The sequence below is a fragment of the Pelobates fuscus genome, chromosome 13, assembly GCF_036172605.1.
Source record: "Pelobates fuscus isolate aPelFus1 chromosome 13, aPelFus1.pri, whole genome shotgun sequence".
NCBI classification, from domain to species: domain Eukaryota; kingdom Metazoa; phylum Chordata; class Amphibia; order Anura; family Pelobatidae; genus Pelobates; species Pelobates fuscus.
This window is the reverse complement of record NC_086329.1, coordinates 1,644,905-1,671,685: the sequence shown is the minus strand read 5'-3', so window position 1 is coordinate 1,671,685 and position 26,781 is coordinate 1,644,905. Positions and strand designations below refer to the sequence as shown.

At 45.7% G+C, this 26,781-nt stretch overlaps 1 protein-coding gene across 6 annotated transcripts in view; it reads right to left on the bottom strand.

The window, feature by feature from the left end:
• Nucleotides 1-26,781, bottom strand: part of FERMT2 (FERM domain containing kindlin 2) — a 48,402-nt gene that overhangs the window by 11,622 nt on the left and 9,999 nt on the right. For 4 of the 6 annotated variants that reach the window (XM_063439842.1, XM_063439845.1, XM_063439844.1 and 1 more), the window contains exons 3-10: nt 22,366-22,599; nt 11,201-11,335; nt 10,869-10,901; nt 10,453-10,678; nt 10,247-10,349; nt 10,015-10,122; nt 4,812-4,946; nt 3,638-3,687 (exon numbers count right to left, since the gene is read on the bottom strand). In XM_063439842.1, coding sequence (XP_063295912.1) covers nt 3,638-3,687; nt 4,812-4,946; nt 10,015-10,122; nt 10,247-10,349; nt 10,453-10,678; nt 10,869-10,901; nt 11,201-11,335; nt 22,366-22,599 — 1,024 coding nt within the window. The remainder of the gene's footprint in view (nt 1-3,637; nt 3,688-4,811; nt 4,947-10,014; nt 10,123-10,246; nt 10,350-10,452; nt 10,679-10,868; nt 10,902-11,200; nt 11,336-22,365; nt 22,600-26,781) is intronic. The other 2 variants (XM_063439846.1, XM_063439847.1) reach the window with 1 other exon arrangement.

The window sequence follows — 26,781 nt, the reverse complement described above, 5'->3', positions numbered from 1 at the left end:
AAAAGAAAAGGAAGGTGGGGAGAGAGAAAAGAAAAGGAAGGTGGGGAGAGAGAAAAGAAAAGGAAGGTGGGGAGGAGAGAAAAGAAAAGGAAGGTGGGGAGAGAGAAAAGAAAAAGGAAGGTGGGGAGAGAGAAAAGAAAAGGAAGGTGGGGAGAGAGAAAAGAAAAGGAAGGTGGGGAGAGAGAAAAGAAAAGGAAGGTGGGGAGAGAGAAAAGAAAAGGAAGGTGGGAAGAGAGAAAAGAAAAGGAAGGTGGGGAGAGAGAAAAGAAAAGGAAGGTGGGGAGAGAGAAAAGAAAAGGAAGGTGGGGAGGAGAGAAAAGAAAAGGAAGGTGGGGAGAGAGAAAAGAAAAAGGAAGGTGGGGAGAGAGAAAAGAAAAGGAAGGTGGGGAGAGAGAAAAGAAAAGGAAGGTGGGGAGAGAGAAAAGAAAAGGAAGGTGGGGAGAGAGAAAAGAAAAGGAAGGTGGGAAGAGAGAAAAGAAAAGGAAGGTGGGGAGAGAGAAAAGAAAAGGAAGGTGGGGAGAGAGAAAAGAAAAGGAAGGTGGGGAGAGAGAAAAGAAAAGGAAGGTGGGGAGAGAGAAAAGAAAAGGAAGGTGGGGAGAGAGAAAAGAAAAGGAAGGTGGGGAGGAGAGAAAAGAAAAGGAAGGTGGGGAGGAGAGAAAAGAAAAGGAAGGTGGGGAGGAGAGAAAAGAAAAGGAAGGTGGGGAGGAGAGAAAAGAAAAGGAAGGTGGGGAGAGAGAAAAGAAAAGGAAGGTGGGGAGAGAGAAAAGAAAAGGAAGGTGGGGAGAGAGAAAAGAAAAGGAAGGTGGGGAGGAGAGAAAAGAAAAGGAAGGTGGGGAGGAGAGAAAAGAAAAGGAAGGTGGGGAGGAGAGAAAAGAAAAGGAAGGTGGGGAGGAGAGAAAAGAAAAGGAAGGTGGGGAGGAGAGAAAAGAAAAGGAAGGTGGGGAGGAGAGAAAAGAAAAGGAAGGTGGGGAGGAGAGAAAAGAAAAGGAAGGTGGGGAGAGAGAAAAGAAAAGGAAGGTGGGGAGAGAGAAAAGAAAAGGAAGGTGGGGAGAGAGAAAAGAAAAGGAAGGTGGGGAGAGAGAAAAGAAAAGGAAGGTGGGGAGAGAGAAAAGAAAAGGAAGGTGGGGGGAGAGAGAAAAGAAAAGGAAGGTGGGGGGAGAGAGAAAAGAAAAAGGGGGGGGGGGAGGAGAGAGCAGAGAGCAGACAGAAAACCAATTGGGAATATTTAGACCATATGTCAGACTGTATAGGACCAGCACTATAAGGACACAGAAAGAGTTTACTCTGCAGACGGCTGTGAGAATATTGCAGAAGCCGGATGTTAAACGAAGACGAAGGAACGTTTTAGCTCTATGTTTAAGAACCCAGCTGGGTTAACCCCATCAGCGCCACCAGGCTCAGAGAAATGAAGGTCACCAAGCTGAATACATTCATTTACCGTTTCAGCAGCAACACGACACACAGGAAATGCTACATCAACACACAACAACAAGCAGAAACCGATGGCAGTCACAGCCACTGTTAGCAGCCATTACGCTGTGGATTCATTTTACATAGAGCGAAATAGCCAACACAACTGTCTCCTGAAAAGGCAACGCCTGGCATTTCATGCAAATCACCCCTTCCCATGATCCTTTACCAATTCATGTCACAGATCAAACGACCGTGTGGAACATGTAAATGGAAGCAGGACTCCTGGAGACTATACAGGGTGTAACAAATCATCTGAACATTGCAGGGGCCACCAAGTATATTGTGTGTAATACAGGGCCTAGCTTTCCTAAATGTCATTTTAAAGACAAGTTAGCTACGTGCCAATTTTAATTATAAACTGAATATATTGAACATTATGGAGGATATCTTCAGCACGTCAGACTGACCAGCCATTTAAAAGCCATCGATAGTGGGCAGCTGGCACGACAGCCATCAATAAAGCCAGTATTATTGTTGTCAAAGTGACTTCTTCCTCCGTCTTGGAATGATGTCAGAATAAAAATAGCTTCGTGGAGGAAAACAGATTCTGAGCCAACGACCACTGAATACAAACACAAACTAGGACGTTGGCAGAAAATCAATCCTCCGGCGAGTTCCTCCCACGGTTATAGGTTCAATTTCACAAACAATATTTGCTTAAAAGGCACCCAACACCCAGAAACTGTGGCAATATACAGAACATACCGACACCCCGAAACACAGCACGGAGGCATTATGCAGAACATACCGACACCCAGAGAGACAGCACAGGGGCAATATACAGAACATACCGACACCCAGAGAGACAGCACGGGGGCAATATACAGAACATACCGACACCCAGAGAGACAGCACGGGGGCATTATACAGAACATACAGACACCCAGAGAGACAGCACGGGGGCATTATACAGAACATACAGACACCCAGAGAGACAGCACGGGGGCAATATACAGAACATACCGACACCCAGAGAGACAGCACGGAGGCATTATACAGAACATACCGACACCCAGAGAGACAGCACGGGGGCATTATACAGAACATACAGACACCCCGAAACACAGCGCGGAGTAATTATACAAAACATACAGACACTGCACGGAGGCATTATACAGAACATACAGACACCCCGAAACACAGCACGGAGGCATTATGCAGAACATACAGACACCCAGAGAGACAGCACGGGGGCATTATACAGAACATACCGACACCCAGAGAGACAGCACGGGGGCATTATACAGAAGATACCGACACCCAGAGAGACAGCACAAAGGCATTATACAGAACATACCGACACCCCGAAACACAGTGCGGAGTAATTATACAAAAACATACAGACACAGCACGGAGGCATTAAACAGAACATACCAACACCCCGAAACACAGCACGGGGGCATTATACAGAACATACAGACACCCAGAGAGACAACACAAAGGCATTATACAGAACATACCAACACCCAGAGAGACAGCACGGAGGCATTATGCAGAACATACCGACACCCAGAGAGACAGCACGGAGGCATTATACAGAACATAGAGACACCCAGAGAGACAGCACAAAGGCATTATACAGAACATACCGACACACCCCGAAACACAGCGCGGAGCAATTATACAAAACATACAGACACTGCACGGAGGCATTATGCAGAACATACCGACACCCAGAGAGACAGCACGGAGGCATTATACAGAACATACCGACACCCAGAGAGACAGCACGGGGGCAATATACAGAACATACCGACACCCAGAGAGACAGCACGGGGGCATTATACAGAACATACATCCTTTTCACTGTGTTCATAAGGATGATTTCTGTGTGTATTTACTGGAGTTTTGTATTCAATCACAATACTAACAGGCTAGTCTATGGAACACCTGGGATGGTTTTATCTCACTACATGGAGAAACCCTACAGAATGGAGCCATTCGTGGATAGTGGCCCGTTAGAGGGTTTAGAAAGGAATTAAGGAGATAAAAAACGCCACCTACCAACTCACACCATACACCCCCCAGCTATATGCATTGTATACCACTCACACTACACCCCCCCCGCTGTACACTGCCTACCAACTCACACCATACAATTATTAAGCAGTGATTTGAGGGGGGGGGGGGGGGGGAGTGGGGTGCAGCTAAAGAATTTACTTACTTGAAGACCTTTAAGTAGTCGGTAAGTTCTGGAATAGAGGTAATGTCCCCCTAAAACAAAACATGTAAAGAACAAAAACATTTTAGAGAAGCTGACGTCACTGGCCAATTTTGTAAAAATACTGAACATTTAGACAGGTTGTGAGAAGCTTAAATCACTATATCCAGGCTGTATTATCGTACAGAGTGCCGTGCACACCATCTTCCCGGCAAATTGCAGCCCCGGCACCCAGGGAAGGGGCGGCAAATTACAGCCAAATATTCACATTTTAAAATGCAAAAAACATTTTAGTGAGCGGTTTAGAGCCCTGCACCTTTTAGGATCAATTTACTTGCCCCAACAGTTAACACAGTCATTACCCCATTATCCTGTTCTCCGACATCACTATGACATCAGAGCACCCTCCTTCCTCTGTACCATACAGTACTCCTTGCTCAACTCCACGGTAACAGATTATAATGCCAGTTTTCTAGTGTCCGTAGTACATAGATTTACACAAAACATCTTAATCACCCTATTTTTAAAATTTACTTTTAGAAAAAGAATATATATATATATATATGCACAGTCTGGGAACAGAGAGCCACAAAGAGAAAGGAGACACAAAGCGCACACACAGAGCCACAAAGAGAAAGGAGACGCGAAGCGCACACACAGAGCCACAAAGAGACAGGAGACGCGAAGCGCACACACAGAGCCACAAAGAGACAGGAGACGCGAAGCGCACACACAGAGCCACAAAGAGACAGGAGACGCGAAGCGCACACACAGAGCCACAAAGAGACAGGAGACGCGAAGCGCACACACAGAGCCACAAAGAGACAGGAGACGCGAAGCGCACACACAGAGCCACAAAGAGACAGGAGACGCGAAGCGCACACACAGAGCCACAAAGAGACAGGAGACGCGAAGCGCACACACAGAGCCACAAAGAGACAGGAGACGCGAAGCGCACACACAGAGCCACAAAGAGACAGGAGACGCGAAGCGCACACACAGAGCCACAAAGAGACAGGAGACGCGAAGCGCACACAGAGCCACAAAGAGACAGGAGACAAGTAGCGCACACAGAGCCACAAAGAGACAGGAGACAAGTAGCGCACACAGAGCCACAAAGAGACAGGAGACAAGTAGCGCACACAGAGCCACAAATAAATGTTTAGAAGGCTCTCACCAGAATAGTGGAGGTTTTCCCTCCTTCCAAAGTGATCTCCAGGTCAGAGAGTGCAGCATCGACCTCATCTACCTCTTTGTCGCTGTTATTGTAGTGATTTTCAGTTGACATCATAGAAAGTTTGTTTATATGATACTAAACAAAGGGAGGAAAAAAATATATACATCAATGTGGAGGTACATCTCCCCCCACCCCCCCCATCAATGTGGAGGTACACCTCCCCCCCCCCCCCACCCCCCCCCCCCCCCCCCACCCCCCCCCCCACCCCCCCCCCACCCCCACCCCCCCCCCCCACCCCCACCGATGTGGAGGTAAACCCACACAATAGCAGATGCCCATTTTTAATGGTTAGCAAACACTAAAGACCATCACCGCTACTCAGCAACGAGATTAGAGAGCCTGGAAGTTATAACTTCACAGCCAACCGGGCAGAACCGGTATTATGGAATGGGGGGGGGGGGGGGGTGTGCTGGGACACACCAGTCAGCTGATCTCCCAAAATACAATTATCACCAGGTAAATTCACACAACCCACCAGGAGACAAATTCCCTTTGGGATGCAGTGGAGACTCTTTACATCACAAAATAAATGGTCAGGTTGGCGCAATGTGAGCTGCAGCAGGAGATGCTGTTCATGTGCTAAAAGGGTCGCAATTTACTTATTACTGGGTCTTTAACGATCTTAAAATCAGACAGTCACAAGAGTGTGAAGGAGTGCAACACCAACACCCTCCCTTTCTCCCCCATGTAATATGAAGAGTATTTCATTAACAAACAGTTTTCCTGGTGCTCTGGCCTCCCCCGGCCCAGCACTTTCTCAGCTAGAGAGACAGATGTTTCCACTGAGAGCGACCCCCCACCAGTTACAGGATATTTGTGAATCCCACCGCTTAACCACCATCTACCCAAAGACGTTGCATCAAATCCCCAGCAGAGTATCGCATCAAACAGCACAGAAAGCAACGTGACAGACATCACAGGGATTACACCTTAAATAATTGGGATTTTTATTTATTTACAATGACATCTAGGTTGAAAATAAAGAATTTCTTTGCTGTAACGGTGATCTATAAACTGGAAGTCACGGCTGCTCTGAAAAGAGATTTGACCAGCAGAGTCCAACCATTGCCAGACAGCTGTTAGACTACATTTCACATAACTCTCAGCCAGCCATTGGCCAGAACTACAAAGTCCTGATAGAATCCAGGTTATCTGCGGACACAGGCTCAGAATGGCTCCATATATGCAGGATTATAACCCCCACTAATCACAGATTACTGGCCCCCAGTAATGCAGACACCCTTAAACCACACAGATTGCATCACGCACCATGCAGTTTGCCTTCTAAACGTAACGAACACGGATTGTAGCCAATGAGACATCCAGCTAGTCACTAGATACAGCCGGACCGAGCAGTGACAGTGCCAACCCATCATTTAGCACATGCTTAGAGTCATCCAAATGTTTACATGGCACCAACATTGTCTATGGCGCAGAGTAAGAGAGTTGGCATACAGGCAAAAAACAAATCAAACAAAAATCCAACAAAAATATAAAATTGTACTTCGAAATGTTCTGACTGACGGGTTATTGCCTCGAGTTCACATTCTGGAATACTTTAAAACGCCACTCAGGAAAGAATATGCTAAATATTAACTCGGCAAAAGGTTTGGGGTTTTTAAAGGCGGCCAGCTGTGGGGTGTCTGCAAGAAAGTCCTTGTTTATCTTGTTACGGTTCAACTCCGCAGCCTATGAAGAAACCTGAAATATGTGAAATGGCGGCAGGCTCAGGCTGATTCACCTCCAGGATCACATTTCGCACAGCGGAGGGGGATCGTTAATGAAACCCAATGAGTCAGCTGTACGGGTAACATTCCCAGACACCACTACTTGCTATTGGAACATGTGAGACTTTGGGATGACTAACAGGGTGGGTTTGAGTAGAGTTATGAATCGGAATACAAACACCCGCATGTGCTCACTTATACACAACTATGATAGAGTACAGGGTTACAAAACTAAATCCTGAACTAATCCTAAAAGGAAAACTATTTTTACATTTTTATATATCTATATTGCGCTTACTGTAAAAAACAAAATAAACAACAAAAAAAAAAACAGACACACCTTTTCTTTGCCTTAGATGAAATCTCCTTTCTTCCAGCCTAAATGTGTGACCTCGTGTCCTATGTATAGCCCTGTTTATGAATAGATTTCCAGGTAATGGTTTGTACTGGCCCCGAATATATTTGTATAATGTTATCATATCCCCTCTAAGGCGCCGTTTTTCCAAACTGAAGAGATTTAAATTTTTTAACCTTTCTTCATAACTAAAGTGCTCCATTCCTTTTATCAATTTTGTAGCTCGTCTCTGCACATTTTCTAGTGCCGTGATATCCTTCTTTAGAACAGGTGCCCAAAATTGCACAGCATATTCAAGGTGTGTCTTACCAGCGATTTATATAATTCTTTATTTTTGAGTGCAGTATACATTTCGGTAATATTACATGGCGTTACACAGAGATTGACAATGTTTTGTTTAGCATAGTCATGGTGTGCTGCACTTTTTTTTTTCATAACAAGAGTAATATTGAAAGATATACAACAGGCTTGTCAACATTTTTGTTCGTATGATAATAAGGGATAGATTTTTGTGAGTGCTTCCGAGAGGAGTCTTGAGTGTGTGGTGTCTCTAGGAGATGGGCTCTCAGGTGTGCCCTTGTGATGTGAGGGAGTGTCAGTTGAGGTTCTGCGTCGAGGGTTGCAGAGGCATCTCTTGTGTATTATGCCTGTGGTGTTCTGTAGGAAATCCCCGGGGTATGGGGTGTCATTTGCCCAGTGGCTGAGATGTTTGAGTGTGTGGCTGGGTGTCGTTTGGTGCTCTGCCAGGACATCTGGGGGGAGATTTGTGCCCTCCTTGTGATGTGTTGTGTTGCCCCTAACCAGGGGGGGCAGCGGGGGGGGGGAGTTGATATGTCGGTGTGTCTCAAGATTCTCGTCTCTGTGGGTTATAGCACCCTAATGGAGCAGTGGTCTGGAGTGTGTGTAGAAGAGAGCGAGAGAAAGAGAAATCAGGAAATAAACAGATATACATTTGCATCTTAAATAAAAAACAGGTATAACGACTCGTGCTGAGTTTTAGCCCATATGTGTTTGTTCAGGTGCCATGTCCATGGGTGTTGGCCCAGTCCCCATTAGTTGTCAGTTATCAGTTGCTTGTGAGCCTCCGGCTCTCGGGACGAAGGTGGCGATGCAGGCAGGGTCCCATGTGCTCCTGGGGGTGGTTGGCTGTGGGTCCTGATGACTGTCTGTTAGTCCCAGTGCTTGGAGGAAGGGCAGTGCCCCCTCTATTGACGTAAGTGTGTGAGTGGTTCCATTGCAGGTTACCACAAGGGTCCCTGGGGTTCCCCAGCGGTAGGGTATGGCTGCAGATCTTAGTTGAGAGGTAACGGTGTTCAGTGATTTCCGCCAGAGTAGGGTATTTTTGGTGAGGTCTTGATAAAATGTTAACGTGGAGCCTTCGAAGGTCAGAGGTGTTTTATTCCTCAGTGCCATCATGATCTGGTTCCTATCTTGTGAGGTTACGCAGCGGAGAATTACGTCTCGTGACGCTCCAGTTGGTGTTTTAGGTGTGCCCGTGACACGAAACACTCCGTCCACAACCATCTTTTTGGCGGATGTGTGGGGCAGTATGGATGCAATTAGTCTGCGTGCATAATGAGGGAGTTCCTCTGCGGTCACTGCAGCAGAGATGCCACGGATTTTTATGTGGTTCCTGCGCTGTTTGTCCTCCAGGGCTGAGATTTGGTATGTCCATGTGACTTGGGTGTTTTGCAAGTCTTGTACTGTCTCTTTAAGGGCTGAGATGTCAGTTTTGGCAGTTAATATGTCATTTTCAGAGGTTTGCACTCTGTCACTTATGGCCTGTATGTCAGTTCTCAGTGCCCTAAGGTCGGCTGTCCAGACTTGCTGGATGTCATTAAGCAGGAGTTTTAAATCCTGCTTTGTTGTGGGAGCAGTCCCATCTGGGTTGTCAATTGGGTGCATGAGACTTGCCTGGGTGGGTGTTGTAGCTCCCAGTCCGTCTTGCGCCCGGTTTTCCTCATTCCGGTCCGCAGCAGGAGTCAGCTTAGTCTGTGCTGGCTGTCTCAGCATGTCCCCTATGTCTCTGCTGTCAGCCACAGCATTAGGTTTTTGGGAGCGTCGCCCCATTGCGTTCCGGTGTTCCGGTTGCGGCAGGGGGGATATTGGCTCCGGTCCAAGCGGGGGGAGTACGGTGCTGCCGCGCAGGAGTGCTTCCAGACCCAGGCTTAGGGGTGTGCTGTAGGCCGCAGTTTTTCGCCACGGCTTGGAGTACTTCGGGTGTAGAAAAAAAAAAAAAAGGGCATCTATCGATGCGGTTTGACTCTGGGGACCCAGTTATGTTAGTGAGGGGTTCGGATGGGTTATGGTTGGATGGATATTTGGGTAGATTCGATCTGGTGTGTGGGAGCTCATGGAAATGGCGTCCACTCGTCAGGCTTGCAGGCTCCGCCCCCTTACCAGTGATTTATAAAGAGGCAAAATTATATTTTCATCCCGAGAATTTATGCATTTATGTATTTATACATGACAAAACCTTACTGGCCTTAGCAACTGCAGATTGACATTGCATATTGCTGCCTAATTTGTTGACTATAACAATTCCCAAATCCATCTAGTGTGTGGTTATCCCTCATTCACTACCATTTAGGGTGTAAGTTGCTTGTCTATTCTTTACGCCAAAGTGCATAACTTTGCATTTTTAAACATTAAATTTCTTCTGCCATTTGAGTGCCCAGCCCCCCAATCTATCCAAATCCCTCTGCAGCAAAGTAATATCCAGCTCACATTTTATTACTTTACTAAGTTTTTTTAGGGTGAAAACCAATCCCTGATGCATTTGATGCGAGAGAACCTGCGAGCGAGCAAACCGCCTAGCGAGAGGCTCCTGTAAACACAAATTTCGGCAGCTGGTGATAAAGGCACTAGCAGGCACACATTTCAGGAAAGTCGGGGAATCCAACCGCTGCGGATTACATACAGATGTGAAGAACAAACTTTGCCAAAATCCCCACAGCGGTCTCTGTGCGGACGTCAGATAATCCTCCAATTACAGGAGGGAACAGACTACGTTATAGTAGCAGAAAAAAATATAAACATCTCCCCACCCCCTGCGCTATACCTGCAGCGCTGCAAACATCATCATCTCCTCCTCTGTGCAGTCTATCTCCTCCAGCAGGATCGCCCATTTGGCTTGTTCGTATAACTGGTTGATCCGGATGGCGTCGTACTGAGAAAACAAAACACAACACCAGTTACCACGTAGGCAGCCCTCACCCCCCCCCCCCTTTAATACAGTTAGACCCTCCCCCCGAGAATGGATGAGAGGCAAGTCAGAAGGAGATGTACTTTACCTTTGGATTCAAGTCAAAAAAGCTGTAGTACTTAAATCGAAGTAGTAAGGCTTCATTTTCCTTAACTTCCTGTTCCATTAATGATCTTGAGGAATCCAGCCATCTGCAAAACAGGTTGTTGTTAATCCCTCCACAACAATTTTAACGCACGACTCGAAATATATTGTAGGTGGGACTAGAACAAACAAATAAAAATGTAAAGGTACCCTTGGTTTATTTTTGCTTTGTCAAGAAGGGACTGAGGCTTGTAGAGTTTGGCCAAAATGTCAGGAGAGGTGATCGGTTGGCTGACGGCAAGTATGCCGGGATTTCCTTCAGACAAGGCACTGTCTCCAAACCAAGCAGACGTTGGGGAAAGGGGACTTCCGTCACGCGCGTCGTATGTGGGAGTCATGGTTTTACTGTACAAGCCAGGACTGGAATATATACTTCCTAATTTAGGAAAGAAAGACAGACAAACCATGACATTTTATTCTTGACAAGAGTCACTTGTCACAGAGCACAATCCATGACAAGACAGTTTCTGCATGCGACAGTGTCAGCAAAGTAAATGTAAAACCAAAAACACAGGCTTGAAACAGACAGTAAAAATACAGCAGAGCAGAAGGAACCCTGAACTCACCTTTCACCGGCCCAATATAAAGAACCTCAGTGCCTGGAGAAGATAGGAAAGAATGAAAGTAAAACCGCAGAGGACAGTGAGAAGACAGGACAGAACATCGGAACAGTAACAAAGTGTAGAGTGCCTCAAGGGGTACACAGGACAAGGTCAGTGTTCCACCATGGAGTCTATGAAACCACGCACATGGGATGAGGAGCGGTTGGACCTGGCACACTAAACCTGCTGGAAGTTAACCCAGATCAAGCCCACGTATTATCTGGGGTCAGCCATGATTGAAAGTGGCCCATATGAGGTCCTAGTCTCTCCACAAACTAGTCAGATGATGTACTCACCAGAACCGGGGGTCAGTAAAGGCCCCTCAAGTTCGAGAATGTTCTCTTCACATTGTTCTTCAATCTTTTTCTTTCTTTTCTTAGAGGGATCTCTTGGTTTTCGAAGAAGTGAAAGTTCCTCTGGATGTCTGATATCTGGGGAGTAATAAAACAATTACATTAAAAATGTTTTATTAATTTTGCATAAACAATACAAATCGCTTTAAATGGACAATGGGCAGGAGGGTTTCATGAATTTTGATTGAGGCTTTCATGCAAAAGTACCAATAGGAAGCCTTTTATGGCAAAGATGAACCACGTAGGACTTTGTTTTTTAAACATTTTACTTAAATTCTTTATATTGCACCCATTGTTCCTGAGCAATCCTGGAGAAACATCTCTACGGTGGAGGCGAGGCGTACTAACAGCCCCCTGTGACACATTACCATCACCTGTCCTGTGAGTGCATGCTTTGCTCCACTCAGCGCAGGTTAAACAGTATCATTTTATTACATTTGTATCTGCCTAGGAAAAAGCTGAAACCCTGTGTTTTTGTACTGCGTATGCTTGATGTAAAGGCTTGGGAGGAGACGCTGCCACAAAAAGTAAGTTAAGTATTTCTAGGTTTATTCTGTGTTCCTGTTTTTTGGGGGCATCTTTTTTGTACATTAACTCAGCAGCCTGTTCAATAATATCCCTTTAAAACAGGGACACAAAATGACACACTCAATATGGTGCATTAATGAATTCTAAAGAGAGGTGAGATTTTATCCTGAAAATAAATTTTTCATGCGAGATGGTACCTTCTGATCAGTTTCTAGGTCCTTCTCATTAACTCTGTGCTAGAGAAAAAGTTAATGGTGGGTTCCTGAGCCCAGAATGGATAATCTTGCCTTTGTCTTGAAAATCTGCACATTTATAAAAGAGTGAAAGAATACGTGGCTAACCCCTTAAAAGGAGTTTTTAAATCTTATCTGCCGCTGGCTGCCAAGTCCCCAATTTCGTCAGATCACTCGATAACGCAGTGTCACAGGTGGCGTTCCGAAGGTAGATCTTTGGGATGACAGGAAGTAGTGATGTTTTACTGCAAGTAACTTCAGGAGCAGATGCAGGCTACTAGAGCATCGGAGGTTCTCTCACGGAGGCCAAGCATGACGGCTTCTTATAGGACGTAGAAAGGCAGTAGCAAGTCGAAGAGCTGGAGTTCTTGGAGGAGAACAGGTGTGATAAAATGCCCTCTTTCTCCACAGTAGAAACAGGCCAGGGCTTCTCCCCCGGTCTCTTTGAGTCGTTGTTGGTACTGCCTTGGAATCACCTTTCCTGCACAGGCCCCGTGCACAGATTCACAGTCCAGGTGTCTTCCTTTCTGGTCACCTTGTCCTGTATCTGCGCTACAGACTCCCATATCAGGAAAGAACCCCGACATGTAGTAATACCCGGCTCACACTGTATTACGAAGCTTGTTTCATGTGACAATGCAGACACATGAATTTCAATACCAGCATTAACATAAATAATCAGGAAGAAGAGATGCCGACCCAAGACGGACCCGGGACACTCCACTCACTGCCCTACTACAGTCTTCGTCCGTACAGCAACCGTGTGAGAGGAGAATTCTATGTAGTTTAGAAGACACTCTTACAACAGACAGACATTTTTCCTAGCAGGAGGTTGGATTATTTAATGTTTTCAGTGACAATTGGGGGAATGGGATTTTTTTTTTACGCTTTCTACCTCTGACAAACCAGAGACTAAAGAAAATATCGCCGGTGTGAGGTCAATGGACAAGTAGTAAGAGTTTGTGTATTTAAACTGGCAGTAACTTTCCATTTTCCAAAGTCTAGAAACAACAAACATTACAAATAGAGAAAACATTTCACCTCCTTTTATGGGGAAAGTGGATTTACAAACACTTGTGCAATAAGGAGGAGGTATTCAGGCCTTGGGACATACAGACCGCACGAGGCTCGGTGCCTGCTGGAGTCAGAAGAGTGGAATCGATTTTAAAACCCCACATTCTGAACTTTAACATGAAGGCATCGCTGGCTTCTAACAAGCACTCAGTAAGAAGGTTTTAACTGAATAAGGTGGATCACAGAGAGACTCGGGGTAAACCAATTTATGGCACATTATTAGGGACGACAAACCGTTCTGCCAGCAGATTCATTGATTTAACTTTCACAAGCCTTGCGGGTAACAAAAGGCTGAGCTGGCAATTCTACAGTTTGTGTACTAACCGACTGAGCCCTCTGTCCACAACATGGGAGATTCTAGGGGAAACATCAGATTTGGGATGAGAAGACGCTCCAGAGATCAGTTGATTACTCATCCAATTAGTGAGAGCTTTACGTGACGGCAATACCGTGAAATTTACTCTGTTTGGCAAATACGAGCGCATTTACGGAAATCAGGAAAACAAGAACAATCCCCCCTGCCACACCAATTACCATATTATGGTTTTCACCCCTCTCCCCCATTTTACCTTTAACGTTATATTAAATAAAAGTAGTTTTAGAAAGCTTGCTTGTTACATAAAGCAGTAATAAGGAAGTCAATACGGAATTTCCTTTCATCGTATCGTACATGCTGAGAGCAAAGTTACCCAGAGCTGGATTACAATAGACTCCGAGCTAGGGCAGAGATGGGGTCGTTGGATTACAATAGACTCCGAGCTAGGGCAGAGATGGGGTCGTTGGATTACAATAGACTCCGAGCTAGGGCAGAGATGGGGTCGTTGGATTACAATAGACTCCGAGCTAGGGCAGAGATGGGGTCGTTGGATTACAATAGACTCCGAGCTAGGGCAGAGATGGGGTCGTTGGATTACAATAGACTCCGAGCTAGGGCAGAGATGGGGTCGTTGGATTACAATAGACTCCGAGCTAGGGCAGAGATGGGGTCGTTGGATTACAATAGACTCCGAGCTAGGGCAGAGATGGGGTCGTTGGATTACAATAGACTCCGAGCTAGGGCAGAGATGGGGTCGTTGGATTACAATAGACTCCGAGCTAGGGCAGAGATGGGGTCGTTGGATTACAATAGACTCCGAGCTAGGGCAGAGATGGGGTCGTTGGATTACAATAGACTCCGAGCTAGGGCAGAGATGGGGTCGTTGGATTACAATAGACTCCGAGCTAGGGCAGAGATGGGGTCGTTGGATTACAATAGACTCCGAGCTAGGGCAGAGATGGGGTCGTTGGATTACAATAGACTCCGAGCTAGGGCAGAGATGGGGTCGTTGGATTACAATAGACTCCGAGCTAGGGCAGAGATGGGGTCGTTGGATTACAATAGACTCCGAGCTAGGGCAGAGATGGGGTCGTTGGATTACAATAGACTCCGAGCTAGGGCAGAGATGGGGTCGTTGGATTACAATAGACTCCGAGCTAGGGCAGAGATGGGGTCGTTGGATTACAATAGACTCCGAGCTAGGGCAGAGATGGGGTCGTTGGATTACAATAGACTCCGAGCTAGGGCAGAGATGGGGTCGTTGGATTACAATAGACTCCGAGCTAGGGCAGAGATGGGGTCGTTGGATTACAATAGACTCCGAGCTAGGGCAGAGATGGGGTCGTTGGATTACAATAGACTCCGAGCTAGGGCAGAGATGGGGTCGTTGGATTACAATAGACTCCGAGCTAGGGCAGAGATGGGGTCGTTGGATTACAATAGACTCCGAGCTAGGGCAGAGATGGGGTCGTTGGATTACAATAGACTCCGAGCTAGGGCAGAGATGGGGTCGTTGGATTACAATAGACTCCGAGCTAGGGCAGAGATGGGGTCGTTGGATTACAATAGACTCCGAGCTAGGGCAGAGATGGGGTCGTTGGATTACAATAGACTCCGAGCTAGGGCAGAGATGGGGTCGTTGGATTACAATAGACTCCGAGCTAGGGCAGAGATGGGGTCGTTGGATTACAATAGACTCCGAGCTAGGGCAGAGATGGGGTCGTTGGATTACAATAGACTCCGAGCTAGGGCAGAGATGGGGTCGTTGGATTACAATAGACTCCGAGCTAGGGCAGAGATGGGGTCGTTGGATTACAATAGACTCCGAGCTAGGGCAGAGATGGGGTCGTTGGATTACAATAGACTCCGAGCTAGGGCAGAGATGGGGTCGTTGGATTACAATAGACTCCGAGCTAGGGCAGAGATGGGGTCGTTGGATTACAATAGACTCCGAGCTAGGGCAGAGATGGGGTCGTTGGATTACAATAGACTCCGAGCTAGGGCAGAGATGGGGTCGTTGGATTACAATAGACTCCGAGCTAGGGCAGAGATGGGGTCGTTGGATTACAATAGACTCCGAGCTAGGGCAGAGATGGGGTCGTTGGATTACAATAGACTCCGAGCTAGGGCAGAGATGGGGTCGTTGGATTACAATAGACTCCGAGCTAGGGCAGAGATGGGGTCGTTGGATTACAATAGACTCCGAGCTAGGGCAGAGATGGGGTCGTTGGATTACAATAGACTCCGAGCTAGGGCAGAGATGGGGTCGTTGGATTACAATAGACTCCGAGCTAGGGCAGAGATGGGGTCGTTGGATTACAATAGACTCCGAGCTAGGGCAGAGATGGGGTCGTTGGATTACAATAGACTCCGAGCTAGGGCAGAGATGGGGTCGTTGGATTACAATAGACTCCGAGCTAGGGCAGAGATGGGGTCGTTGGATTACAATAGACTCCGAGCTAGGGCAGAGATGGGGTCGTTGGATTACAATAGACTCCGAGCTAGGGCAGAGATGGGGTCGTTGGATTACAATAGACTCCGAGCTAGGGCAGAGATGGGGTCGTTGGATTACAATAGACTCCGAGCTAGGGCAGAGATGGGGTCGTTGGATTACAATAGACTCCGAGCTAGGGCAGAGATGGGGTCGTTGGATTACAATAGACTCCGAGCTAGGGCAGAGATGGGGTCGTTGGATTACAATAGACTCCGAGCTAGGGCAGAGATGGGGTCGTTGGATTACAATAGACTCCGAGCTAGGGCAGAGATGGGGTCGTTGGATTACAATAGACTCCGAGCTAGGGCAGAGATGGGGTCGTTGGATTACAATAGACTCCGAGCTAGGGCAGAGATGGGGTCGTTGGATTACAATAGACTCCGAGCTAGGGCAGAGATGGGGTCGTTGGATTACAATAGACTCCGAGCTAGGGCAGAGATGGGGTCGTTGGATTACAATAGACTCCGAGCTAGGGCAGAGATGGGGTCGTTGGATTACAATAGACTCCGAGCTAGGGCAGAGATGGGGTCGTTGGATTACAATAGACTCCGAGCTAGGGCAGAGATGGGGTCGTTGGATTACAATAGACTCCGAGCTAGGGCAGAGATGGGGTCGTTGGATTACAATAGACTCCGAGCTAGGGCAGAGATGGGGAGGCTGGATTACAATAGACTCCGAGCTAGGGCAGAGATGGGAAGGCTGGATTACAATAGACTCCAAGCTAGGGCAGAGATGGGGAGGCTGGATTACAATAGACTCCGAGCTAGGGCAGAGATGGGGAGGCTGGATTAAAATAGACTCCGAGCTAGGGCAGAGATGGGGAGGCTGGATTACAATAGACTCCGAGCTAGGGCAGAGATGGGGAGGCTGGATTACAATAGACTCCGAGCTAGGGCAGAGATGGGGAGGCTGGATTACAATAGACTCCGAGCTAGGGCAGAGATGGGGAGGCTGGATTACAATAGACTCCGAGCTAGGGCAGAGATGGGGAGGCTGGATTACAATAGACTCCGAGCTAGGGCAGAGATGGGAAGGCTGGATTAGAATAGACTCCGAGCTAGGGCAGAGATGGGAAGGCTGGATTAGAATAGACTCCGAGCTAGGGCAGAGATGGGGAGGCTGGATTACAATAGACTCCGAGCTAGGGCAGAGATGGGGAGGCTGGATTACAATAGACTCCGAGCTAGGGCAGAGATGGGGAGGCTGGATTACAATAGACTCCGAGCTAGGGCAGAGATGGGAAGGCTGGATTAGAATAGACTCCGAGCTAGGGCAGAGATGGGAAGGCTGGATTAGAATAGACTCCGAGCTAGGGCAGAGATAGGGAGGCTGGATTAGAATAGACTCCGAGCTAGGGCAGAGATGGGAAGGCTGGATTACAATAGACTCCGAGCTAGGGCAGAGATGGGGAGGCTGGATTACAATAGACTCCGAGCTAGGGCAGAGATAGGGAGGCTGGATTAGAATAGACTCCGAGCTAGGGCAGAGATGGGAATGCTAAGGGTGGAGTTTTAGGATCTCAAGCAGATACAAAGATAACTGTTACAACCTAGTAAACCATTCAATGATTTATCTGAATGAGAGAAGTGACCGGTCTTCCTACCATGTACCCAACCTTTCCAGGGCCAGAGGAGGCACAACAAACCGGAAAATATTGGCACAAACTCCAGCCATATGATGAAAGTTAATGAAAACGTGGATCACATTTACATATTACAGAGAAGATCCATCAGTCTGAGTCCAGGAGTACTTTGGATAAAACATTGCACACCACAGCCAAAGTTTCCAACACCTACATATAGGCTACATAGCTACCTACCCAAACGTGTACCACCCCTTTCTGATCCATCCTTAGAGAGAGTTCAAAGAAGGGCTACTAAACTGGTTCATGGATTGCAGGATAAAACTTACCAGGAAAGGTTAAAGGATCTTAACATGTATAGCTTGGAGGAAAGACGAGACGGGGGGGGGGGGGGGGGATGCATGGAATAGCCTTCCAGCTGAAGTGGTAGAGGTTAACACAGTAAAGGAGTTTAAGCATGCGTGGGATAGGCATAAGGCTATCCTAACTATAAGATAAGGCCAGGGACTAATGAAAGTATTTAGAAAACTGGGCCGACTAGATGGGCCGAATGGTTCTTATCTGCCGTCACATTCTATGTTTCTATGTTTCTATGTAACAAGTTAGATCAGCTTCTCTTATGGAATGGGTACGTACAGTGTATTTAGCACAGCTGGAGAGTATATAAACATCCAATAATCATGAGTTTTCTAAAAAAAAAAGAAAGGCACCTTTTACGCACGCCAAGACAATTACAGACACAAAGTCTTTAAGTTTTGTAATGTATTGCCCTTCACATAACCAAGTTATAAAAAGAATATAACATCTATTTGGCGGTTTCAGGTCAGCGATCATCATGGGTCACAGACAAGACCGACAGGACCTGCAAACGGTAGGAATTCTAAATCAGCATGCGATGCAGACGCCATCATTCAGCCTTTTATTAACCAATTGCGGCTCACGTGACTGACGAACACTAGGGTAATCCTGCCAGTCACACCGAATACAAACTTAATAAATCAGTTCCAAAGCTGGGGTATTAACCAATTGAAATACCCCACTATGTAATGGTAGATTTGAATTAATTTAATGCTAATCTGGTTTAAATTTAATGGTCGAAGCCTCTTCTCCAACGATCCCAACACCCACTGAAGTGCATCACTAGAGCCAAGTGGCATGGTAACAGATTACAGACAGAATCAGCAGAAATCCCATACGAGAGAATACCCAAAGGGCTTCAACAGCAAGAAACGGGAGCGTCCCTAATGGCATGGGGGGGGGGGGGGGGGGTGCATTCTGTATTGAGGTATATTGCCATAGATCTCTTGAAAGATTTTAGATTGAATGGGGGCATGTTCTCAAGATCAAAGTAATCACGATAAACAGTCTGCCACTGGTACAATATGGAACAATCAGGGCTTAAAATCTGTTATCCAACACAACTAGCCAAGTCTTAAATGTTACTAGTCACGGCAAGACTGGAGGATCACACTCACATGGGCTGAATATTCAATTGCCAATGGAAACCCTGAAAAATTGTAAAACTCTCAAAGAAACTTCAGCGACAAGAAGGACCCCCTGCACCACTGGAAGGGGATGGTGTCTCGAACATTAGAACTGCAGCTCATCGCTCCTTTACATCGCGTTTTAGTGCTTCTGGTAACTGGAATTTCTGCTCAGATTTTGTTAAATCTGCTTCACACCCACATTTCCTGGCACCCAAAGCCCACACAACACGACAATTCGGAAACGTTCCTTCAGCATTACTAGACATTAGTGCTCGGCTGTGCGTTCTTGGATAAGCGGTCCCTGTGCTTGCAGCCAATCATGGTTATTTAGATACAATGTGAGAATGAACACGTCACACTGCCCGCAGGCTGCAGAGTCACCTAGCTTTGGGTTTGGGGGAGAGACATGTGGGAATGTGGAAGATGGCAGACTCCGGACACCGGAAAAGCTGCAGAGGAACTTGTTATGGTGCTAAAAGTTGGGCCCAGGGTAGCCAGCGGGCATTGCTGGAGTATATTGAGTTTATGAAGGATTACCATGCAGAAAAAAAAATAATAAAAAAGTACCATGTCACAGGATCTCATCTCAATCAGCTGTTAAAAAAACAAAAATACATATATAAAAACACTAACATGGAGGAATGTGATCTCTATTTGAAGGTCTTGAGCAAGAGAGATTTGCAAGAAAAAGAAACGGAGATCTTTAACATTTAAGAATGCTTTATAACGGGGAAACACTGCAGTTTAAAAAAATAGAAATAAATAAAAACACGGTGTTAAAATAAACTATAAAATGAAAATAAAGTATAAGCAGTCACTGTTCCCCAGATTACAAAGTAAAACCCGTTCACAGAGCGGGTATTGTGGCCAACAATCCACAATTGTCCGTCTGGCATTCATACTGTCCTCTCGAAGCAGAGTCTGAGGGACCAAAACAAAGTGACTACTATATCGCAGGACACTTCCAGACAATTAGCCGTATTGAAAGCAGCTCATTAGGCAGCCATTGATTAGCTCACAGACTTGAAACATAATGAACTTTCCCTTTAAAAGCTCCAACCTCCCCAGATCAATATACCGGACATGCACTGGGGACACACCATGAGATCCAGGATGATGGAGAAGGATGAAGAACCTTTTAAAATGGAAGAGATTAATCAGAGAGAGTGAAACTGGGGAGAAATCAGCCAGGGATTCTGTGTTATTGGGTAAAGGGGAGAGAGAGTGGCAGACGTGAAAGAGAAAAGCCGTATCCTTGGAGAGAAACTGGCCTTGGAAACAGAATCGGGAAGGAAGACTGTACTCTACAAGTACCTCGCCCAGTGAACGTCACTGACCACCACACCATCCATCCCTCCTGTGACGAAGGCACCTTTGTCACTGGGATTTGGAGAGGCCTGCTTGCCAGCCTCTTGCCCTGTGACTATGGCCCCTGGGATATATTGCCCTTTAAAAACACTATTTGGGCATATTGGATTATAAAGGCACTGTTTCTGCCCCTTGGACTTTTAAACTGGAACAGATTCAAACATGTGGCGGCAGCCATCTTAAATTGTCCAGCAGAGTTTTGTCGTCGAGTGTATAGAACTGTTTTGGCCTTTGGACCATGTGCACGTTGGGGCAAAAATAAGACTTCCAGGAAATTTCTGAACCCCTGAACCGATCTGGGTGATTTTTGGATTTGTTGTTCACCCAGATCGGGGCTATCAGGGGATATGTTGTATTTTGGGGTACTTTTGGGGGTTTGTAAAAATGTATGGTTTTTTTCTGCTTAGAGTTAATGGAGTTAGTCCATTGTCTTAGTTAATTGTATCACAGGCAGAGGGGAGGGCTTGTGTGCTGTAAATGGGAGTGTTGGATATTGTTGTATTGTTCTGATTAATTTGTGTGCCTGTGTTCCATCAGGCAGAAGGGGTGTGCCTCTGGCCTGAGGAATTGTATAAATTGTGAGTGCTGGCTTGCATTAAACAGACCTGTTATACCCTTCATGAAGTCTTGGCTCATGTTTGGGGGATTGGAGAACTACACTCTGGGGATTGCTATAATCACTATACTCCCCAGAGTATAATCACTAGCTCTTGTAAGAGCTGTACCTGTTCCTGCTCTCTGGATTACAAAAGGTCTACCTACAAGAATCTGGACCCTGGTCAAGGGTCCAGAGTTGGTGTAAGATGGACAGACCCCAACCAAGCCGCGGCGGTTCGTGGGGTCTGTGGTGGTTATGGTGTCTAGTGGAGTGCATGGAGCCCTCGGAGAGCACTAGGAGCATCAGTCAACGGAAGGTACCCAGTCAGGGTGCCAGGTGATCCATTACACCTCCGCTCTACTACAAGTACCTCACGCCACTGACCACCACACCACCCATCCCTTGGCTCTATCACTCTTCAATTACATCGCCCAGCTAACGTCACTGACCACCACACTAAGCAATACCCCCGCTCTACTACAACCTACCTCTATCACTTAACATGTAATTCGCCCAACGACCATCACACCACTCTACATCAATGTTCATCTAGTTCCACAGCTTATTTCCCAATCTACCACCAGACAGTCTTCCTTCCCTATTCGGTTTGCAACTTTCCAAGGCTACGGCTTTGCTCTTTCACGTCTGCCCATTTTCCACTCGCTCTCCCCTTGACCCACTAACACAGAATCCCTGGCTGATTTCACCCCAGTTTCACTCTCTCTCAGATTAATCCCTTCCATTTTAAAAAAAGGTTTCTTAATCAACCTGGATCTCATGGTGTGTGTCCCCAGTTATCGTTTCCACCCCAATTCCATGTAGAAAAGACCCTTAAAAAGAAGAAAATGTCGTGGTCACACTACATCCCTTGAATAGAACAGAAATTATTTTAACCTGGATTTAGAAATCAATCTTTCCTTTCATAAATTGGCCATCAAAAGGTCTAAAGAGAGTAGTATGTTCAGACAACACTCGCTACTTTGCAAAAAAACTAAAAGCAATAGAACACCCACAACATTGCGGTCATTTTTAACATGTCCAATTGTGGCAACACTCAGCATAGCGACTTCCGAAGGACAGCCATTATCTTGTAGCTCAATGAAAGTCCTGACTCTTTCACACCTTTCAATGTACCAGATTTAAAAAAGTAGTTCTTGAACCAACACAAAAACAACTTCAACCTCAACTTTTCAAGGACAATCAGAAGCTTTGGATAGATGTGGTTTCAATCTTGGCCCAAGGCTCGACTGGAGTCCAGGAATTTCCCCCACTGAAAATTGGAAAATGTTGAAATCCTAGACTGCAGGTGTGCCATGAGGACTGGGGTGGGAACCACAGCCTAACAGCACAAATTAAATGGAAATTAAAACTCATCTAGCGATACAGGGCCCAAACCGATAGGCCTCATGGAGAAGGAGGGTTACTTACTGAAGGTCTTGCAGATGTCGGAGACGGCTTTGAAGACTCTGTCTGAGAAGTTCACCTTGACTTTTACATATTTCATGTTAGGAAGCTGCAGTCTGAGAACTTTGTGCTGCGGGGTAAATTGAAGCCTTGCGTCCGCTTGGATTCCATACTTGTCCAACGTCCAATGGGTCTTTAGAAGCCAAGTTTTCTTCTTCTCCCACCACAAAGCATGGTCTGACCAGTCTTTCTTCACATCTGCATGGTAGACAAAAAAATAAAAATAAATATACAAGGAAAAAATATATATTAAAAAAAAAAAAATAATAAAAAAAAAAATACCAGTTTGTGATCCTGCAATCCCCGCCCTTAGAATAAGACCAGATGGTCTGTAATGAGGAAACAAAGATATCCCAACTAGTAGAAAGACGACATCCATAATACATTAAATGGACTTTACAGGCACCCAGACTACTTCATCTCATTGAAGTGGTCTTGGTGCAATGTCAAACATGTTTGAGAAACTACAATACTGTAATTATATTGCAGGACTAAGACAGCAGAGGGGCAGCAGACACAGGGGGGTTTAACCAACCATGCAGAGGGCTTCAGTTAGCACTTCACATGTAGTGTTTACTGGTTATTAAAAAAGGTCATTGCATGGTGTATTGTGTCTAACATTATCCCGAAATGTTGGCATTGAGTCATATCACATGCATGGCACTCACAGTGGGCACCTGTGCACAGTGCCCTCCGGCATGCAATATTTGGACATCTTTACAGATATTAAAATAAAGTAATACAATTTAAGGCCAATTAAAAAAAATCACCTACCATATATGGGGATTCAGTTCCATGTGGCATAGCGGTGGGTTTCACACAATATGATATAACTGAATCCCCATATTTGTAGCATAAAATAGGCGATTTAAAAAATAATTTGTGCATGCGGTTTCTTAATCTGCATACATTTTGGTCTTTAGAGACAACTAATCCTACAGCGCTTAACACAAATTCACTTAATTTCATAACCGAGAGAAACCAGACAGTCATATCATTGATGATACTCTTAGTTTTTAAAATCCCCCTGTTTTCGCATATCTAGGCGGTCGACAGTATCCTTTTGTAACTTACGCCTGTACTATTGGAGCTTTGATTTGGCTTTAGAAGGTCTTCATGTGCCATTTCAATGCTCGCCGCTTCTTCACAATACTCTGGAATCAACCAACCTGGCAAGGCGTCAGCAAAATACCCAGTGTCAGATATTGGGGTTGTAGCAGAGAGCTGGTTTTTCACAGGTTATCTCCACTAAAGATCCCAGTGAGGCTCAGGAACAAGTAATACAATCCCATAGAACAATAGTCACAGCAAGCGAGGTAATCCACGAATATCCCAATGACTGGACGACACACAGCATCAGGAGCAGACTGAACTTTTAATAACACAACCTTCTTTTAAAGCTTTCTCCCATGCAAGGGAGGGATTCACATTCATTTGTACAGTAGCCAATAGTGTAATGTTACCTCCCACACATCTCCTCCCCTCAGTGGGACACATAATCCACTTATACAGTTTTACCCGATTTCTGGATGTACCCCAAAACAGTCAGATATAATTATATAAGGTGTACCCCCTGGTAGCCCTGATCTGGGTGACCAACATTCAAAATTCGCCCAGATCGGACCAGGGGTTCGGGAGTTAGGTGAAAGAGACAATTTGACCGACCACACACACACACACACGAGGTGGTACCAGAAAAGGGCTCCATGTGTTTTGGCCTTGCGGTCGGTCTCTGTTCGGGAGATAAAACATATAGAATTACTTGCCATCCAACGTTAAATCAGTATTCGTATGAATACCCTTGTTCGGTACACTTAGTTCACCGAACGAGGGGCTGGTTGGCCCCTCCGTTCAGGAGTTATGGAGCTCTGGAGGTCTCAGCGGTGTTCGGGTGATTGAGTGTCCAATTTGAGTTCCAGACACTCGACCAAACACCGCTGAGATTTTCTTGCGTAAGATGGCCGCAGCCACGAGGTTCGTATGCCGGACGGTGGCCACCCAGATATGTATACAAAGTACCGATTGCATGGTCAATTAGCTTGCGGTTACAGAAGTGTGAAAGATCAACGAGGTGCACACTTCTCTCTGGGGTGGTCTGATGGCTCGGTAGTTTTCATTCGTATGGAATACGGACTGAAAACTACCGAACAATCAGACGAATGCTACATACAATACATTTATACATGGGAATAATCACACAAAATACATTTTTAAAGCAAACTCTGAGGACAGCCCCATGCCATCTGCTACAGGGGTGAGTCTTTATACTAGGGGAGTGTGCTGGTAGTGGGGTGTAGGGCAGGCCTTGGCATTAGTCTAGAACTTTGCTCCCACAGTTTATAAATACATCAAATCACACTCTCTCGGGCAATAAAATGACATTTTCTGATTGCTAAGAATTAAAAAGTATAAATAACAAAATAAAAATAGTTTTTGTATGTGGGATGGACAACGCAGAGCCGATCGGTTAATACTCTGCTTTTTCTTTATATTCCAATCGTGTTGGTTCCATTTCATTGGATGCCAGTTTCCAGCGAGACGTTATTTCTGTTATGAAGTCGGACAAACCAGTGAGAATTCTTCAGAAAACCAATGGCGTGAATTCGGACATTTTGCCATATTTATGGCAAGAGGGATTGAAGAAAATATTCAGCCAGTGATCTAAACCTTGTTTAAAAAAAAAAAAAAAAAGCACACACACACCTCAAAACGGGTTTATAACCAGAGTGCATTCCATCGAGGTAGAACATCATGGAACTCATCACATACGTGTGTATCATGAATCAAGACACTCACTGGACTCCACATATTCCAACACAAAGCATGGAATTGGTGAAAAGCTTGCAAAGGCAGGAATCTGTATCGGAAGCAGACGTGCACGTAATATCTGAGCAGGACAGCAGGAGATCCGGTCTGGGATACATTCTATCTAAAGTCCATGTCACAGAGTTGGTGCCAGCACGCTGACACTGGTTTCATTATAAAGAGCCTTGGCACGCGGCTATGGAAGGTTATTCCATAATGGGAGCTTGGCACGCTCTCTGTGCATTGTGACGTTTACTGCCTTATTTGAAGAGATCCGTTCATGTTGCAGGAGAGGACAGATACGTGGCAGAGCGTTTTCACAAAAATCTCGTGGCACCTGAACAGCTTGAAAAGTCCACTTGGTGCTGGTGAGGGAATGCCAACCAGAGCGTACACAGCCTGCATGGATTAGGACCCAGGTAGATGAGTGGGCGGGAGAAGAGGGGGGACAAATACTTAATTCCCCACCGCGTAGTAACAGCAGGAGACGAGACTGATAATGCGAGGTAGTGGTCTAAAGGAATGAAATAAAGAAACTGAGCTCTACAAAGTAAAAAACATGGGATTTTCTACCACGTCATCCTGGCAAAAATCCACAGCAGAAAAATGTGCAACTTAACCCACTGTCTGAGGTGGCCCAAACTGTAAGATTGTCGATTATTGCACAATGTTCAGAACTGTCAAAATAATACTTTTTTTTTTTTTTTTTTAAGTGGCATGGGATAGGTGTGAGGGATGGTTTGCTAGCTGGGATGGGATAGGTGTGAGGGAATTGACGGCAATTTACCAAAATCAGTTTGCCCATACCACCTAATATACCAGAGAGAGGCCGAAAGCCAAACCTTTACCAAAATAAAGGATACTTTGTACAGGAGAAACCGGTTTATAACAATTTGTAAACACAAATATCTGGGTACCACGGACACAAAACAGGTCAGGCCTTTGTTAGTAAAGACATTAATTCAGTGATGGCGAAATATGGCGCTGCCAGGAACAAGTCGTTTTCCCTGGATGCCAGCCAACCTAAAGCCATCTCAGACCTCCATCTACAATATTTCACTATGGCGGAGACAGGCATTTCTTCATTCACCTGGTGAGGTTCATCATATAATTCAGATATAAACTCCCAATGTCTGATGGTATGAGAATAAAGTCATGAATTGATAGGGATGGAGGGGTCAAATACGCAACACCTGGATAGAATCGGCAGGCTGCGTGCGTAGACCCGAAAAATAAGCAGTTTATTCCCCCCAATAAATTAATACAAGTCCCCGTGTTGGGAATGTAAGTCTCAAACTGAGGGCAGGAACTTGCCCACACCTGCTTGACTTCAATACCCATCATGCTCAGTGAGATTCTGGTTGAGAACAGTGGGAGTTAAAAAAGAAAAAATACACATCTGACCCAATGGGATAGGCAACCACTTGCCAGCATGTGAAGAATAACAAATAACAGTGCATAAAGCTTTAGAGCCTAGAAGTCCTAGATTTTTTAGAGAATGGAAGTTAAATTAAATCTAAGAAATCGTGCTCTTCTGTGGGCCGGCTAATCAAAGAAAAAGAAACACTCAGCAAG